The sequence below is a fragment of the Alligator mississippiensis genome, chromosome 12 (genome assembly GCF_030867095.1).
Source record: "Alligator mississippiensis isolate rAllMis1 chromosome 12, rAllMis1, whole genome shotgun sequence".
Taxonomy (NCBI): Eukaryota; Metazoa; Chordata; order Crocodylia; family Alligatoridae; genus Alligator; species Alligator mississippiensis.
The window spans coordinates 21,807,022-21,826,459 of record NC_081835.1 but is presented as its reverse complement, the minus strand read 5'-3'; the positions used below and the strand labels follow the sequence as shown (position 1 = coordinate 21,826,459).

The following is a 19,438-nucleotide window of genomic DNA, read 5'->3' as shown; positions in this document are numbered from 1 at the left end:
GCACACGTACAGTTAATATAAATTAATCATTTTAAGTATGTTAATGGCAGTGTCACAAAAGCCCTTGCATTCTGCTTTTGAGTTCAAAGTCTGCACTAATACAACCCTACAAGGACAATTCCAGTAAAAGTTCTGAACATAAAAAATTGCCAGTCCCAAAATATACATTCAGATTATTGATCTGCATAGAATCACAGAAAATTGGGACTAGAAGGGCCTTCAGGAGGTCATCTAAGTCCAGCCTTTTGCTCAAGGCAGGATCATCTCTGTCTAAGCCATCCTAGATAAGTATTTGTCTAACCTCCTCTTAAAAACTTCCAAGGATAGAGCTTGTTCATGGATGGAGCTTGATCCTTTAGAGCAGGGGTAGGCAACGTTTTTTGGCTGAAGTGCTGAAAAACACCACAATGCTACCTCGGAAGCGCCAGAATGCTGTCATGGCAGAAAGACAAGATGAGGGCACCTACTGACCCTTGCCCCCCACCCAAAGCCCCTGCCCCCCAGCCCTACTGCCCCTTGCCCCCCACCCAAACCCCCTGCCCCCCAGCCCTACGGCCCCTTGCCCCCCACCCAAAGCCCCTGCCCCCCAGCCCTACTGCCTCTTGCCCCCCACCCAAGCCCCTGCCCCTCAGCCCTACTGCCCCTTGCCCCCCACCCAGAGCCCCTGCCCCACAGCCTGGGCTTGGTGGATGCCAGCAGCTACCCCAGCTCTGAGTAGCTTCTGGAGCCCAGGCTGCTCCAAGCAGGGCTTGCAGCATCCCAGCTGCCTGCTGGGAGCAGCCTGGGATCCCGGCTGACAGCAGCTCCCCAGAGCTGGGGGGCCTGTAGCCGGGAGGCTCCAAACAGCTGTGCCGGGCTCTGGGATCAGCTCTGCACTGGCGCGTGCAGGCACGCCTTGGAGTGGGCAGTGGGGGAGGGGTCTGAGGCAGCGCAGCCCTGGTCTCTCCCCCGCTCCCGGCAAGGAGGTGATGAGCCTGGTGCAGCTGTTTGGAGCCAGCCCGGGCTCTGGGCAGCTGCAGCAAGCAGCGGGCAGAGTGCAAACAGCTCTGCCAGGCTGCACAGCTCTGGCATCAGCCCCGTGCTGGCGGCGACTGCATGGGCACCTCGGGGCGGACAGTGGGGCAGCGTAGCCCGCCCCCAGGTGCCCGTACAGTCGCTGCAAGCATGGAGCTGATGCTGGAGTTGTGTAGCCTGGTGGAGCTGTTTGCACTCTGCCCGCTGCTTGCTGCTAGTGAGATTGAGAGAGTTGCTAGTGCACCTGACCCAATGCCCAGGACTGAAGATCTCACAGTACATTTTAGAAAAGTCATAATTGATGATGTGTTATAGAGCCCTGTAACAGGGAGCTCTGACTCTGTTACTGAGAGAGAGCTATAAAGCCAGCAGAGCTGGTAAGGGCCTTTTAAGACAGGCAGGGGCGGGAAAATATGGCCTGTGGCGATTTCATCTGGCCTGCAAGCACCCACCAATTAATTGTACCTTTCCCAGCCTGCGCACTTTGCTTCCACCCTCCTGCGCAGGACAGCCCCAGCCCTGGCCAAAACATACAGCTTCCAGGTGGAGCTGCTGCTGCCACTTTTGCAGCTGGTGGGGGACCTGCTTGGCTTCCTTGGCCTCCAGTAGCTTCTCCTCCTGTCCCTGCTGCAGGGCGCAGTCCAGGCACCAGGTAGGGAAGCTGAAGCTGGGCAGGAACGTGGAGCATGGAGGTGGGGTTGGCGGAAGCATGGAGCCCAGATGGAACTCAGGTGGGTGGAGCATGGGGGAAGGTGCAGGGGGTATGGATACCCCGCCCCACATAACCCCTCATGACTCATAGTCCCTTCCACTAGTGGTGGCAGCAGCAGCAGGCACTTGATATGTTCATGGCCTGCACAGGCGCAGCCACTGGGTAGCACACAGCTCCAGCCAGTTCTGGGATCTACACATGGTGGCAAGGAGTGGAGCCAGGCCAGGCTGCCTCTATCAAGCGGGGCTCATATGCAGCTCTGGACTCATGCACCACCAGGGGGAAGCCCCGCATGATGGAGTTAGCAGCCTTCCCTGCTCCCTGCTGCCACATGCAGCTCACACTCCCCACCCTCCCTCACACCTCACAAACCCCCACACTATGCCCTCACCAGCCACAACCCTCCCACATACACACCCACAGCCCCCAACATACCCTACATCACCCCACACACACAGCCACACCCCCTCACAAACCCCACACACCCCCACCCACCACACATACATACTCATCCCCCAACCACACACCCCTCCCCCCACAAGGTATACAAAAGTAAGACTTTATTTTTGAGCTATTTTGCAATAACTTCTATATACACTACGCGAACACACATAAATCAGGACAAAAATATATTCTGATATTATAACAGCCTAAGTCTATCTGTCTGTCTTTCCATAATGCTGTATTTGCACTCTGATTGGACTATGAAAAGAGCCAATCAGAGTTCAAAGAAGTGTTCTGACAGATGCTCCCCCCTCCCCCCCAGCTGTGCTCCCTGGAGGTGGTGGCAACAGACTGGATGGAAGGTGGGAGGCAAGGCCAGCAGGGCTGGCCTCGCCCATGCCCCCCCCACCCCCCCCGCTCCCTGCAGGTAATGTGGGGGGGAGTGGGCCTAGATGGGGGGGAGGACCCAGGGTTCTGTTCCTCCCCATCCCCCCTCCCCCCTCCCATCATTAGGGCAATGGATGATGGGCAAAATTGGCTAATTTTTTAAGAATGTTAAAATGTTATAGTAGATGTTTGACTTTTAGTATATGATTTGTTTTTTTCTGGTTCCAAAATGGCAACCTCCCCCTCCCCAAAACAAGTACTTCCAGGGGCAAGAAAAGGGACTTCCGGTGGCAAAGATGAGGGATTAGGGGGTAGGACTTCTAGTCACACCACCAGGGAGAACATGGCAACCAGGGGGAGGGGCCCCCAGGTCGCTTTATACTGATGGACAAGGAATGGCTATAAGGGGTTAATGAGAAGGCCACAGTGGGGTGTTTGAGGGGCACACCATGCACACATTAGTACTTGAGGGTTATGTGAGGTTTTGGAGGAGGAGGCTGGGGCTCTCAAGACCAGTCAGGCAGAAAGCTGAGAAGGACAAAGCTTGCAGCCAACAGCCCAGAGCCCAAGAGGACAAAACGAAGGCCAGGGGCCCAGAGCCCAAGAGGGATGAAAACCAGTGGCAAGATCCTAGAACCCAAGATGGGGTCTGGAGCCAATCAGCTGAGGCCCATTGCAGTCGGCCTAGGCTAAGAAGCCCAGCTAGAGGAAAGGGGTGGAGGCTGGGAATGTCAAGACCCCAACAACAGTATCGAGGCCTAAGGAAACCTGACGTTGTAGTGATTAACCAATAACCAACCTGGGCATGGCTGCAGGGGTGGAAGGTAGGGGGTGTGTGAAATGGGCTGTGTTCAATTTGGATTTGGATTTGTCCCGAATCAGGGACTTGATTTGTTGATTCGGATCACTGTCCCCGATTCGATTCAGACAAATCCGAATCTGAAGATTCCATGCTGATTTGGACAATCAGCAATTCAGCCACAGACACAGCTTTAAATCTTTTTTCTACATACCTCAAGGTACCAGGTGTGGCTTGTGAACGCTGCAATGCTGGGGCAGCTGGAGTGTCCCACTGGAGTGCAGGGGGGGCCCCCCATGTGCTGAGCGACGAACCCGGAAGTGGACCAGAAGTATTTCCGGTCCACTTCTGGGTCCGCCACCAAGTGCACAGGGCGGCCCCTGCGCCTCCCCGGCTTGGTGTTTGGCCATGGGGTGACCCCAGGTGCCCACCCAGACCCAGGAGGCACCAGTTGCTGAGCTGGAGGGGCACAGGGGGGCCCCCCTGCATGCTCCCTGGCGGGCCCAGAAGTGAACCAGAAGCACTTCTGGTCCACTTCCGGGTCTCCTGCCAAGCACACTGGGGAGCCCCCCATGTTCCTGTGGGACACTCCACCCGCCCCACCATCGCAGCATTCACAAGCCGTCTGGTATCTTGAGGTATGTAGAAAAAACATTTAAAGCTGTGTCTATATCTGTGTCATGGTGGGGTCCTCGCGGAGGGCCGTGATCTCCTCGAGGTCCCTCGCTCCGTGTCACACCGGCCCAAGGCACCCTCCAATTCTTGCCCGCCACGTCTTGTTGGAAAATGTAATAGGGAGGCTGCCTATGACTCCCTGGGCACGGCTACTCGGGACCTCTGTCCCCGCGGTTCTTCTAGACCCCCTGGGGGTCTCCCGATGTGGTGGGTGTTCCCCGGACACCCTAGCCTTATGGGCTATGCGTGGCTCCTACCAGCCCCTAATACCACGCCCCAAGCCTCACAGATGTAATAGACATTGTTAGGTCTGTACGCCCGCTTCCTGGGCCTCCTCTAAAGTGTAGCCCACTCTGGGCTCTCTCTCTCGCACCCAGCCTCTCACTGGGACTCTCCTGATGGTGCGGTCCCGCTCAGGGACTCCCTAGCGGGCCCCGGCCCTTCCCTGGCCAACCACACGGATACCCTCTCGGACCCCGGCGCACCGCGCTGCTACTCCCTGTCTTCTCGGGGCAACCGCAGCGCCCTGCCTCGGTCTGAGGGGTGTTGCCGCACTAGCCTGTGGCCGGGCTCGCTATGCTCGTCTCGGATGCCCGTCTCAGGCTTCTCAGTAATTGCCCCTCTCTAGGGCTCCTCAGTATGGCGCCCCCCCTCTTCAGGGCTCGCCGTGCCCACACGGGGCTTCTCAATAATACAAAGTGGCGCTCCCCCTCTTTGGGGCTCGCCATGCCCACCCTGGGCTTCTCAATAAAACCGCCCCTTTCCCTGGGGCCAGGGTTTATGTCCCCCCGCACGCGATCCGGGGTCTACATCCCCCGTCTGCAACCTACCGGTTGCGCCCGCGACCCACTGGCTGCGCTCCTCGCCGCCAGTCACTCCTGTACTGGCGTGCAAGCTGCGCCTTCACTGGCGCTGTGAAATTAATGCGCCCTCTTGGCGCTAGGGCACCCCACACTCTCTGGGGTCCCTATGATTGAGGCCTCCTCCAACCCCTACAGCCTCACCCAAGCCTCCGGGTGTAATATCACAACGTCAAAACAAAACCACAAGCCCCTAGGCTGTAACACAAATGCAAGCTCAAGCCGTCTGACTGTAACTCAAACCCGAAGCCCTATGGCCATAACAACATTGCTCCATATGACTATGGTACTTGCTGCTAGGCTCCTTTCCACATCCTCACTCCCAGAGCTCCTGCCTCCCAGGCTGCTGGCAGAGAACTGCTAGCCTGGCTTCAGCCCTGGGCTTCATAAGGGCCAGGCCCTGCCCCCTACAGGCAGCTGGCTCCACTTAGTTGCTCCGGCAACCCGCAGCTGTGCTCAATTGGCCCTGCCAGGGCTCTCTCCCTGGCAGTTTCTCCTCTCTAGGAGCAGGCACTGGGGTGCCCTGCGACAATCTGAATTGCCAAATCTTTTCAAATCTCTCCAAACCAATTCAGAGAGATTAAAGAGTCTCCTGATTCAATTCGGATTCGGAGATTTGGCTGCCAAATCAAGCCGAATCTCTATCGAATCAGGGACCAAAGCTTCACACAGCCGTAGTGGTAGGAGGCCATTAATAGCCCGTAAGGTAACTGGTGACCTGGGGGGGGGCACAGACAGGGCCAGGAAGGCGCCACTTAACATGTGAGAGCAGGACTGAGATCAGCTGGGTCTAGGAAAGACCCACTGGACCAAGAATAGAAGAGGGCTCACTCTGGGACCATGGGGCAGCCCCCTTTTTCATAATCTAATTATTCCATCAAAGGTGTGGCAGGTAAGAGGAAAGGGAGGGTACCCAAGGAGCCAGAGTAGGACAGGAGCTACGTGGCCACCAGGGGGAGTCACGGCCACCCCCGGGGCCTAGTACTGTTATAAATCCTTTACCCACCTCACAACACTCAAGGTAAACTTCATTTTATAAAGTTTTAAGTGGTACCTTCTGTTGTCTTGGCGGATCCAGATTTTCCGTTTGTGCTGGGGCTTCATCCATACCCCTATAGACAAACTTGTTGAAGGAACAAAATTAAATTAAAAGATTTAAGTAAAGATTTGAACCACACATTAACTGGAATTATTTTCCCCTTATGGAGGAGAAGTTGTGGACTCTAGGTATATTTTACACCACCCAGAACACAGAATGTGCATGGAAATTGAAACCATCTCTACAGATACTATGGCCTCTGTACTGAGGATCTGCCTTACTGCATTTCTGTTTAATGGCACAGCACTGTCAGGAAATGTGCCTTTATTGGATAGCTTTGGTTGAATTTGACTTTTATGGAATCAGAATTTAAGTACAATTTATGTATTTTGTAGACCATGTAAAAAGCACGTAAAAGACAAACTATAATGTATACTAGGAACCGTTGATGGGACCCTACCTTTAGCATCTTTCTACTCTGAAATCTGCAGTGTGCTGATAGAATAACCCCGCACCGTAGAGGTGTTCCTTTTTCCTGTCTTCTCCTCCTCAATCCATTGAGCCTTGAAAATATGAAGTGGTACTGGTATGTTTGGGAATGCTTTACTGTCTCCATCTGGTAGAATTAGGATGTATGATTTTCTAATTCTTGCTTCTTTACTTTCCTTCAGGCAACATGGTAATGAAGAAGCTAGGGCCTGGGACCAGATCTTTAGGCCCTAACTCCCATTAACATGAAGTAGAGTGAGGTGCCCAAATATGTTTGAGCATCTGAGCTCTGCCCCTCGTTCTGCTATGGTGCCAGCATTGAACTGCTCTCTATTAGCATTACATAATGGCTGGGGTTAAATTTTGTACCTGTTCGTACCATTCAGTTTTCTTTTTTCTGTTCAGGAGAAAAAGTTAAAAAATATAAATCCCCCAGTAGCCAAAATTATGGATAATTGTAAATGTCAGGAGGAGATTATGCTACACTATTTGTTTTTGTTCGCAGAATGAACAATCACATATATTTACCTCCTTTTTACAATAGGAAATCATGACTCTTAAAACAAATAAACTGTATCAGACAATGCAGAGAGCTCAAGAACTGGCACAGAGACTGAAACAGGAACAGCGTATTCGACACTTGGCTCAGAAAGGACATGATATTTCAAAACTGCAGAAGAACCTTGCAGGAGGCAAGTATCAAACTTTGATATTTCCTTCTGTACATTCCTTTGGTTTTTGAATGAGAGTTGATGGGTTTTTTGAGCAAAAAGAAATCTGCTTTAATAGTAAGTCTAGACATTGCTCCTTGGCTTTAGAAACAGAACAAGACTTACCCTGTTATAGCTTCTTTCAATTAAGTATCTCAGCAGCCTAAATTTATACAATATTAATCAAGCTTCAAAATAGCCAATAATATTATTCACATTTCAGAAATGAAGACACTGATAGACATTTTAAAAAAGACCTAAGAGACATAGAGGGTAATGGAGTGGGAATTGGTCCAACTGAGCCGGTAGCAGAGTTGGGTTCAGAAGTACTAATCCATGGTGATACTGTTAATTTGATACTGTGTTTTAAATATTAAATTCTTTAATCAAGTCATTTGCTTCTTATTTCTAGGTGATTCAGTATGCGTGAATTATAAAACTGACCTTTCAAATTTCAGTCATGATAATTTCTCTGAAGACTTTAGTTCTAAGATGGATCAGAATGTAAAAGAAACCTCCCCTAGGAGAGACACTGCTGTGCAGACAGGTATGAAATTCCAAAAGTCTAATTATGATTTAGTTGGGGGCTAAACAAATCATCTTTATGCAGCATGGAGTACCAGTGAACACTTAGGCAAGATAGTTCCTGTTAAGCTAATATGCTTTATTAGCTAAAATAGAAGAGCTAACCTTGGATGAGATATTATGGGTCTTAGGTAGAGAAGGCATGCAGAGACTTATAAAAAGTGAGCCTTATTGGCCACGTTCACATGAGTGCGCATGTGCATTTTGGAGCACCACAAAATACACCCCGTGAACGTGATTTGGTTCTCCACACTGCATCATGGAGCCAAATTTAGATATCGGGAAATTGTGGTTTAAAAAAAGAAGCACACAGCAAAAAAGCACAGCGTTGCACATGACAGAAGTGTGCACTGCCTGAAACCAGAGCCTGGCCAGCCACAGCCACACTTCAAGCTGCTGGCCAGGCTCTGCGCATCCAGATCACCGCTGGAGTCCCAGGAGGCCCCCAGGTAAGACTGCTGGGACTAGCCCAGGTGCTGGCCCCAGCCTCTCTTACCCAACTTGGAGCATTTTTCCCTGTGCTAAACCCATGTGTACAGGGCCTCTTCTGGGGCAGAAAGTAGTGGCATGAATTTGTGCTGCTGCTTTTTTCCTCCCACAGCAACTGCATGCTCATGGGGACACAGCCATTGAGTACCATCAAGGGTTTAGCAAAATCTATTTTCTGTCTCTAGCAAATTCAAATTGGTCTGGTTGTAACATGCCAATACTTAGGGTTATCAGTAAGCGGTCTGGTTGTAACATGCCAATACTTAGGGTTATCAGTAAGCCAGGCAAAACCCAATTCATTAGCACGTACCTAATTCGAAGTATGTGAGTATTCCCATTAACTTCAGTGGCACTGCTCATGTATGCTTAAGCACATGCTAAAGTATCTTGCTGAGTTTATGTTCTAATGAGGAATAATGGATACTAGCAAACTTGCTGCCAGTGATTTTAGATTTGGAGAGCAGAAGTGCCAAAAGCCACTGAGTCTAACAAGTGGCAACCCTTTCCACAATTCCTGGTTGTAAAATATATAGAAAAGTAGTTTGTGTATCCAGGTATCACACCCAGACCTTCTAGTTCTGCAGCTGGCAACCTTTAAACAAGCTGTGGGCTGGAACACCTTGGCTCCAGTTAAATATAGTCCTGATGATTTTGGCAGCGTGTCAGAGGTGAGGGGACTTTGCCTACATCTGATGGGAAGCAGTGCTGCAGCTGGGAGGTGGGGAGCAAGTGGGAAATAGTGTGGATGTAGCTGCAAGCTGTCCAGCCCCTGCACAACTCCCCACCAGCTGTAAGCTGTGCCCATGCCATGGCTGGGAATAGGGGGCTGGGAGAAGCAGCAGCAGCACAAGCCAGCTCCCAGCTACATGGCCCTGGTGTAGCTCCTTGCTGGCCAGTCCTGGTGCAGGTCTGGGCATGGGTACAGGCAAAGCCCTTCATTTCCATGGGCTGGATCTGACCCATGGGCTGTAAGTTACCAACACTTGTAGTTTGTTCCCAGACGTCTAACATCACTAATGACAACCAAAATGAAGGGCAGACTGCATTTTGTAGCATTGTAGTTAAGGCAGAAATTACCATACTTACCAGAAATGTGCGGCTGTTGATAGTGAAGGTGAGGAGTTTCTAATCGTAACAAATATCTAAAATAAGTGCATGATTATTAACTTGCTGCACTGAAGTGTTTGGGAAATTTCAGGGAATTTAGTTAGCATAGGGAAGGACTTTGAGCTTAAGCTAAAAACTTGTTTTCAGCTTACTAGCAGGAGTAGAAAGCTTTGGAAAGTCTACAGAACTAAGTAGTATTTTGGGTGCTTTTAGTGTAGCATGTAGAGAAAACTAGATTCTAATTAGTTTTAAACACTGAAACAGAATCACTCCCCTTTGGAAGAAGAGGGGAAAATAGATACCAGCCTGGGGATTTCAGTTACTGCTAGTATCATATAAAATGGTTATTATGGTCTGACAAACCTTGAATCAGATGTGCAATGAATATTTTATAAAAAGTTATAATTTGTTCTTCATCATTTAACTAACCAGACAGAAATTGAACTTCATGGGTTTGTCAAATAAAACGCACAGCAGTGCTTGTGCTGAGCATGCTCACCAGCTTCCAAAGCACACAAAGTATCATCTTTGGTGCTACACTCTGTGTGCATGCCAACAAGTCTTGACACACATACTACAGGACTAACACAGGCCCCATTTCAGGAGCTGGTGCATGCAGAAAGGCCATGGGGCATCTTGGTATGGCTGCAGCGTCTCAGCATGGTACTCCCTTGTGCTGTATAGACTTTCCCTACTTTTCAAGACAGCGTAGTTTTATTTCACGGAGATTTTCTTACATTGACTAGGTTTTAGTCTCAATGCTTTAAAACAGGGGTTGGCCCATGGGCTGAACCCAGCCCACAGAGCTGTGGCATTGGTGACATTCAGTGGCAGGGGTTTTGCTCATGCCATACCACACCACGACTAGGCAGCCAAACACCAGGCAGCTTTTCCATGCTGCACTGTGGCTGGGTCCCAGCACCAGCCTGCCTTGGATCCAAGCTGGGCCATTCCCCACACTGCCAGAAAATGTTGTTGACTGGTGTTTTAAAACATAGACTATGTTTCCTTGTCACTGTATTTAATTCTGTTAAACCTGACTTACAGGTGGCCAGGGTGGCAACAATAAATGAGACCTCAGACCTTTCCAGTCAAATGGAAAACATTGATTTATTAACAGATTAAACAAAACAAAGTAGCAAGATACATTACATGTGGGATGAATAGTCTCATTTGGTGGTGCTGGTGGCCAGGCACAATCATAAGGCAAGGGGGCTTCTGTACACCTGCATGGTGGTGCCTTCAGTTCCCTGTACCCAAGTTGTTTTCCTTTGTTTGCTGCCATCCATTCAAATTCTACCTTTCCTTATTTGGATTTTAGCCGATTTCATACTTGCATCACTTGTTGATTCTTGTTCACATTCAGCATACAGGAAACCTTCACTATTTGCAGATTTGCGATTTACAGTTTCGAATATTCGCGGTGCACTGCACCAACCCACGTGCTCTCCCTGTGCAGCATGATGACACTTTGTTACTGCACTCTGCAAGTAAGGGGTGGTTCAAGAAATTTAAAAAGAGGCACAGCCTACATAATGTGAAGTTGATGGGGGAATCAGCATAGGCAGACCACGAAGCAACACGGGATTATCCCCCACAGCTTCTTAAAATCATTGAGGAAAAGGGTTACAAGCCCAAACAAGTTTTCAATGTAGACAACACAGTACAGTATTTGCGGATTTCCCCATTTGCGAGGATCTCTAGAACACATCCCCCGTGAATGGCGAGGGTCTCCTGTATATACTTTTACTATTTCCTCGTATCTTGCAGTTGTCTCTGTTTATTTCCTCTTTTTCCCCTCTGGCCCATCTGTCTTTATGCACAGTCAGTAAGCTTATAGCAGTCATAAAGAGGGTTATTTACAGATCAAAAAGGTGCATTTAAGGGTGTTAGTCCTCTGCCAAAAAGAAATCTCCCCATTGTAGCCAGTCAAGACATGCAGGGTATTTATACACCTACCTTTTAGTTCTCAGGTGTGCCAGAGATCTGTGGCAGACTCGATTAATCATGTCTGCTCCACACGGGAGCTGACGTTCTACCATATCTACTCTGATACAGCAAAAAGAATAAGTATGTTCTTATTGTAGCAGCTAGAGTTATGACCAAATGTAGTATTGATAGATTGATATTCTGTTGTTCAGTTACAAATCAAAGATATCATTTAGACTGCTTTGAAAAACGTAAAAATAAAAGATACATTTGTTTTTAGATGACTTCAACTCCAGAGCATATATCAATTCTGAATCACGCATTGAGCCAGATGTAGAAAGGAGAAATGTGGATGGTACATCTCCAGATATTTCCGTAGAATACAAAGAGAAATTTAATAGCAAGAAGTGCCAAAAAGGAATGCAGTGCCCAGATAAAAAGAAAATTTCAGAAAAAGAGAATAATGGCACTTATTATAGTGCTCAATATGACCAATTTGCAAGACAAGAAAAACAAACAAAACCTATGGGAAAATATGGAAAGAGACCTGACTGGAATATAAACAAACCTGGAAAAAGATATATTCCAGCCTCAGAGAGATATCCTCAACGGCTACAAAGACAAAGGGAAGAAAAGAAAGTAAGACGACAAATGGAGCTGCTTCAGTTGGTAGAAAGGAATACCCCAGGTAATCTCTGTATAAAGAAAGGTCCTTCCCCAGAGAGGTCTCCTTCACCTCACCAGAAAACTGACATGAAGAGCAAGGGACATACAGTCGGAAAGGTAACAAATTGGTGTTTGACAGCACCATTTTTTCATCGTCATTTTAGCTCAATGAGTATATGATTTGTGTAGGGCTAGAAAACCATGGATGCAACTCCAGTGTTGGGATTTGTACTCAGATCCAAGGCTTGCAGTGAAGAACAGCAGTAAAGTAAAGTAGAACTTTAATGATCTACACTGAGATTTCACTAACTTGGGCTTTGATATCACTACAACACTCTTTTGTGTCTTTGTTCCTTGCAACTCTGTTCTCATTTATTGATTATATCAGGAGTGTACAATTATTTGGTCCTGAGGACAACATAGGGAGTTTTGATGAGCTGTTGTGGGTTGGGTCAACATTTCTACCCCACAACAACTCACCAAAACTCCCTGTGGTGCTGCAGGTGAGCCAGAAGCAAGGTTTGGGAGCAGGGTGGGCAAGGCCAAGATCATGGGGCCAGGTCACGGTGGCAAGAGTGCAGGACCAGGGCCCAGGCCAAGCCACAATCCACTCCCTGCATGCTCCTGCCCTGTGAGAGTATTGGAGGGGGGAGGAGGGGGGCGGTGCTGCCCAGGTGTGACAAGGGGGGGGCAGGGGAACATGTGGAACAGAGCTCACCCAGGTGATGCGGTCTGTGCCTGTCCCCATGATTCTGCATGGGGCTGAGCCCCACCTGCTCCTGCCCAGGGCAGCCTGCACCATACTCCTGTCTGCACTCGCCAGCCTACCCATGGCCCTGGCTCTGGCTCTGGCCCCTGCCCCAGCCAGCTCACAGTTTCCGGCGGGGATATTCCTGATGTGGCTGCAGCCAGCTAGGTGCTGCTCTGCTCCTCTCACCTCCATTGGCAGCTCCTTCTCCTGCCCCCGCTGTGCCAGTGTGGGATAAGGGAGCTTTAGCCAGGTGGCTCCTGCCTCAGTATGCAGGGCTACAGCTCTAGCTCCTGGCTGCCTTCCACCTGCTCTGCTCACCTGGCATGATGAGCAGCAACCTACGGGTGGGTGGGCAGAGCGAGTGGAAAGTGGCTGAGAACTGGATCCAGAGCCCCATGCATTGAGGACTAAGCCACCTGGCTGAAGCTTCCTCCCTGCCTGCCTGGAGTGGCACAGCTGGGGCCGGGGCTGGGGCTGGGATAGGAGCAGGAGGAGCTACCACGGGAGGCAAGGGGAGCAGAGCAGCACCCTGACAGGTGCAGCCGCACTAGGAACAGCTCTGCCGGAAGCTATGTATGCTGCCTGGGGCCCAGTTTTGTGGGAGGGTGGTGCATGCTGCCCTGGTGACAGTGGGAGGGACTTGGCCCCATGTGGAGTGCTGTAGTGGCAGCTTCAGGCCAGATCCAGTCAGCAGGCTACATCTGGCCCTCGGGCCATATTTTGCCTACCCCTGGATTATATAGAGGAAATCTTATTTTCAGAAAAGCCTAACTCTGGATAGCTATTGTACTTCCACAGGCTAGAATTACTTCACTCGCTTGCTGTTCTGCATCCACCAACATATGTTCGTGGGGAAAGGAGTGCAGGGTTGAACAACTGATTTTTACAAAGAACTAGAAAAAGCCCTTGCAGACTAATGAGAGTGTGTTTATGACAACAATATATATGCTCGTAAGCATATATTTTCTTCTTTTCCCTTTCTCAAACAAATATGTAGCCTATGGCTGAAGAAAAAGATCTTCCCACATTTGAAAGAATAATATTGTTGGTACCTCTCACCTCCAGGGTTGGTGGACTGCCTTGTAGCCTCCTTTGTGCATCATGATCTTCCATTGAAAAATGGCTCCAGATGTCAAATGACCTTTTAAGATCATTTACCTTCCTGTCAGAAAATGAATACTGTAGAAACACAGACTTTCAAAACTGATTACAGACTTTTAAAAATTGATTCAGATTTTGGAATTACCTTAGCTGCTTCTGCAGCTTCCTCATCTCTCTTACAGGATTCCACTTCCATGGTCTCAAGCCAAACTGATTCTGCTGCTTGAAATTTTAAACCATTGATTTCTCTAAGCCCTTTTACATTGGAAATAATGTGTATGTCACTGGGCTAACAGAGTCCTTCCCCTGGTAATCAAACAGGGACAGGGAGTGACATGGCCTCAGGGGGTCTCTCCTTCAGTCACAATGTGCTTTTAAAAAATGGTGCCTCTGAACATGAAAAGGTATGAAATCCCAAACTTTGCACAGGATCTCAGCTGACTTCAGTAAAATTCCACCAGCAATTAACTTAGCCTATAATGTATATAAGAGCATGTTTTGGATGCAATTTTCAGGCATCTTTTCTCCCTGAATTCAGGGAGACCTGTAGAACAGTAGTTTTCAATCTTTTTTCATGTGTGGGACCCTAAAACATTTTGAATGGAGATGAAAACCCCTTTGAATTGTAAGAGTGGGCATTCACATACTTTTGATTAATCATAGTAATCTTTTGTGGACCCCTTAGACATAGTCTGCAGACCCCCAGAGGTTCATGGACCACAGGTTGAAAACCACTGCTGTAGAAGACAGCTGTATTTCAAAATGCAGTATATGTTATAAAAATTTGGGGGTTTAAATTTTTACTTTCTTGATCTTTTAGGAAGAACCATCTCCAAACATTCATGAAGAAAGGTAGGTCTGTATTCTGTATCAGTTACTACAAGAAAAAAAACTACGAAAAAAGAGGAATTAGAGTATTATTTTTAGCGTAAGATTTCTTTACTAAAAGCACATTTTTATTTTAAAACGTAGATATATGCACCTGTACTAGGCACAGTCCAGAATATTATTCTTCAGTAAATTATGCTGTATTTGAAAGCAGAAAAGTTTGGTGATCAGTCAAATATGGAGTTGTATAAAGGTTCTCTAGTTTTCTAAGTTGAAATGTTCCAATGAGTTTCCAGTACTAAAAACTGGCTAAAGAGAACATTATAAACAAAATCCTTTGTTTTAAAGTCAATCTTGAGTTTTTTGGCACTTGACTCATGACTTTTGAAAGCTAGGGATTGGAAAGACCAGAAACACTATTTTAAGTATTTAACTTTTCTCTTCTAGTCCAGTGTGAGGTTAGCCACATTTTGCAGCTTGGGTGGGGGCACTTTAATGGAGCTTAGCTCTGGGAGCGGGATGCTTCCAACCTGGCCTTCCCCATTGCTGCTGGAGGCAGAGCCAGAACTAGTCACCACTCCCCTCTGCGGTGCTGTCACCACTGCTTCCTGCCATGTGGGAGAAGCCCCGTGCCTCCAAAATGCTAGCAGAGTGCCTCGCTACTGAAACTTCCAGAAGCCGTTTAGGTCCATGGACCATAGACTGCCAACTGTGCTGTAGTCACTCACTAACTCAGCCACAGAGTTTTATTTGGTGCAAAACAAATCTGATTCTTCAGCGAAGAAACTGTTCCAGCACCCTAATGGCCTATCAAATCCTGATGGCTACATTTTAATTTTTGATAGGTTTTTAAAACTTGAGTGGGAGCAAAAGGTGTCCATCAGAAAACACAACTTATCCCTAAATGAGGGTAAATTAAGTTTCTTCAGAACTAGACCTGCACTTTTTTGTGGTCAGTTTAGCAGAAGTCTGCAGGCCTTTATTTTTAATGTAACTCACTTGTTTGGATCTAACTTTGAGTATGGCTTCTGAAAATAGTTAGAATAGCATTTTAACCTTTAAAGAACTAGCATAGATTTCAAGAATATCAGTTGTTTATTTGAATTGCATAGAACTAGCGTTAGCTTTCCAAGAGAATGACAAGGAAATCATTCAAGTGGTAACAAAATGTGAGAGACTTATTAAATATATGCTGTAAAAGGAAAATTATAGAACATTAGTTAGTCTAGAGCTCACCTTTGCTGCAAGTGGATAGAACAGCGATGGTTGGACTCTCAGAACTGACCAAGCCTTAAAGATTGTTTTGGTCCAAAGGGACTGACCATTATGGTACGTGGAAATAAAGACCAGAGGGGGTTTTTCCTTCAAGTCACTCACCCTGTCCTGGAACAATGAGAGCGGTAGAGCAGACTCATTCTGATGGCACTGTGTCATTTAGAAAACAAGATGCACCGAGTCCTCTGTTTTCGGAAAGATCAGTAGGAAAGAAAGTCAGTGTTCAGTGGGGTGGGGAAACAAGTCAGTGTTAAATGTTGTTTAAAGATGTATTCATTAAATATAATCTCAGAAATTCTAAAAAAATTACAGAAATTAAGCATATTGCTTGGAAGTGGCTGTTTGGTCTAACAGCAGTTGTTTTCTACAGATGTGAATCACCGCCGGTACCAGCAGTTAAAAATAGATTATACCAAATACAACAAAAACAGATGAATGCTTCTAATTTCCCAGTCCATAATGGCAATATCGGAAGAGAGAAAAATACCAATGCAGATATGCAACAGAGGAAATCATCTCCAGTTACTGAACCTGAAAGGCCCCCTTCTTCTCATTTTATTCCTTATGTTCGAACAAATGAAGTATATTACCTTGATCCAGATGCACCAATGACTAGACCTTCAACACATGATCCACAGTATCGACAGTTTAATGGTACTGAAATGTGCATTTTATAAGACAGGAGTTTCACTTTTAATAAAACTAGTTTAATTTCAATAGTCATAAAATGAAACTAGGAGGTAGTAAGTTTAAAACTACATGCCATTAATGTGCAGCAATAATGCGCAGCAATAAACTGCCCCACGCACGTGTAGATGCTCTGCAGTTCATTGCTCCTGGGAAGCTCCCAGGCACAGTTTACATGTGCACCCAGGCCGCAGTACATCGAACCGGGTCACAGCAGCCTTGGCTGGCAGGGGGCCCAGGAGGTCAGCCTGCCAGCCTGAGGCTGCTTAGATTGGGCTCAGTGTGCTGCAGAGGGGCTAGGCAGGGCACAAGGGTGCTTCAGCATGGGCCTAGCCAGCAGGCAGCCCCCACACTGAAGCATCCTTGTGCCCCAGCCAACCAGTCAGTGTCTACATGTGCACTGCTACACATGAAAAAAACTTTGCAACAGGGTAGTATTTGCATTTACAGTCAGACCTCCAGTTACACGGTTTCGAGTTACACATATATACATATATTCACATATACACACTTTATATAACGTGACCATGTTTCAACTTACACGATACCCCGCTTCACGTTTACACTGCTTGTGGTAGAGCGGTTGTTAGTTTGGAGTCTGCTTACATAGCGTTAGCATCACTTGTCTCCTCCAAGATTGTCCATCATTTTTGATTAGGTTAACCCCTGAATATTTGTGAAAATGACGTCAAAGAAAGCCTTTGATGTTGTGCCCAAAAGAGCATGCAAGTCTATCCCCTGGCTCAGAAAACAGAAATCCTTGATAAATTAAGAGAAGACAATAGTGCTGCTTCGATTGTTCGCCAATACAGTTTAAGTGAATTGATTATGTGTACCATTAAAAAAAGTGAGCAAAAAATTAGAGACTGTGTGAAAACGACAACCCCTGTGAATTCGAGTGTCGTTGGTGACTAGAATTCCTCATTCAGATAAGGTTGAGAAACTCCTTAATCTTTGGATCAATTAAATGACCAGTACAAAAGGAGCAGTTGTCAATGGGCAATTAGGGCTAAAGAAAGCTTTGCCTCTGTATGAGCACATAGCCGGGAGTAAAGATTTTAATAAGGCTATTCATTCTGTTATTTTGTGTTTAAATATCCTTTTATTATGAAATAATGTTATCAAATCTTGGTCCCAGGTCCCTATCCCCGTTTTCCATTGACCTCAAATTACACGGTTTCAACTTACACCGTGTTTTTCAGGAACGTATCCCCTGCGTAACTCGGGGTCCGACTATACTTGTATTCATAACTACTACCCTTCTGCAGAGTTTATTAGTTTCATGTGCCCTAATGCACACACATGTAGATGTGGAGACGTTTATTGCTCAGTTAATTAGGCAACTGAACAGTAAATGTCTCATGTAGAGGTGCCCAGCATGTAATTCATGTGGAACTCATCACCACCAGATGTTGTGGAAGCTGACAGTTTAGCTAGATTCAAAAAGGGATTGGAGAGATTCTTGGAGGAAAAGGGCTTCAGTAGCTATTGAGCAGGAGAGTTAGGGGTACAGCCTGTGAATTAGAACTTTGCTAGATCTTAAATGTTGGGAGCTGCAAGAGAGAGAGAGGAACAGTGAGGGAAAAACATACCCTGTTTGCTCTCCATTTCAGCATCCACCCTGTGCCCTCATGTGACCCAAGATACTGGAGAAGATAGACCTATTGTCTGATGAAGTAAATGGCAATTTTTACGTTCTTATGAGAGGAAACACCATCATGATTTAGTTTAGGAATTCTGGCTGCTGACAGACATGAAAAAAAACAAAAACACTTTACCAGAAGCAGCAGCACATTAGCTCAACCCAGCTCTACAGTCTGCATAGATCATGCTCTTCATTAGGGCTTTTTGGCACTTTTTATCTAAACCTGATTCAGTCAATTTGATCTACACAGACATTGGGAGAGCTGAGTTCAACTAAAACAGTGTCTCTTCTGGGCATGCGCTGGGCTTAGCGCGGGGGTGCACCAAGTTTAAAGTGAAATGCAGTTTGTTAGGTTTTTTTATGTCTGTAAGCAGCCTCTTGTGATTAGCTGCTATAACAGTGCGCTGAAGTCTGACATTTGTTCTTATAAAAGCCTTCGTTGAAGTAACCTTGTTACAGCAAAGCATTATACAAAAAGCTTGATCAGCTATGAAAACATAAAAAGGAAATAACAAAGTTAGCTTTTTGTCACTTTTTACAAGCAATATTTTTTGACAAAACACCCGTAATACTATATTGGTTATTTCAGGAACCTATACATGATTTGACTTACAAAATAATTTTAGAGGTGAAAAAACTGACAACGAAAGAAAATGTATTTTTACAAACTATAGAGTTTACTCAAGGAAAAACATCAGTACATTATTTATATTATGCTTAATATATTAACTTATGATTACATTTAGATTCTTACCATACACCACGACAGATTTTTAGCTCTGATCACGTGAGAGATCCACTTCTTAATCCTGAAGTTGTGAAAAACAAAGACCGGCAACAGGCAATCCTCAAAGGACTGTCAGAATTACGCCAGGTAGGATACGAGCTGAATTTGGAAAGAGCATTTTAAAGTAGTATGATTTCATAGGGATTAATGTCAGACATGTCCCTATTCTTTCTCACTGTTCTCAATTCTGTCCTTTCTATGCATTTCTCTTCCATTTTACCTTTTTGACCTTACCTTTTTCCTGTACATTCACCTTCAGCTCCTTTCCTTGCCTAGCTATCAGGCAACTCAGTATCTAAGAAAACTTACCTTCATATGGTTAATTAATATCCCTGAACACAGATGAAGATGGCATGTCTGTGGGAAAGATAATTCCACAGAAAGCAAAAATGTGAATTATTTTTTCTCAGCACATCAGAACCATTCCTTGATACGATGGCCTTTCCATCACTGGTGGGT

At 46.6% G+C, this 19,438-nt stretch overlaps 1 protein-coding gene across 3 annotated transcripts in view; it reads left to right on the top strand.

The window, feature by feature from the left end:
- The window catches only part of CCDC66 (coiled-coil domain containing 66), a 48,454-nt gene that overhangs the window by 24,491 nt on the left and 4,525 nt on the right, over positions 1–19,438 (top strand). For all 3 annotated transcript variants that reach the window (XM_059715469.1, XM_059715467.1, XM_059715468.1), the window contains 6 exons: positions 6,964–7,111; positions 7,542–7,676; positions 11,520–12,022; positions 14,578–14,609; positions 16,231–16,514; positions 18,939–19,066. In XM_059715469.1, coding sequence (XP_059571452.1) covers positions 6,964–7,111; positions 7,542–7,676; positions 11,520–12,022; positions 14,578–14,609; positions 16,231–16,514; positions 18,939–19,066 — 1,230 coding nt within the window. The remainder of the gene's footprint in view (positions 1–6,963; positions 7,112–7,541; positions 7,677–11,519; positions 12,023–14,577; positions 14,610–16,230; positions 16,515–18,938; positions 19,067–19,438) is intronic.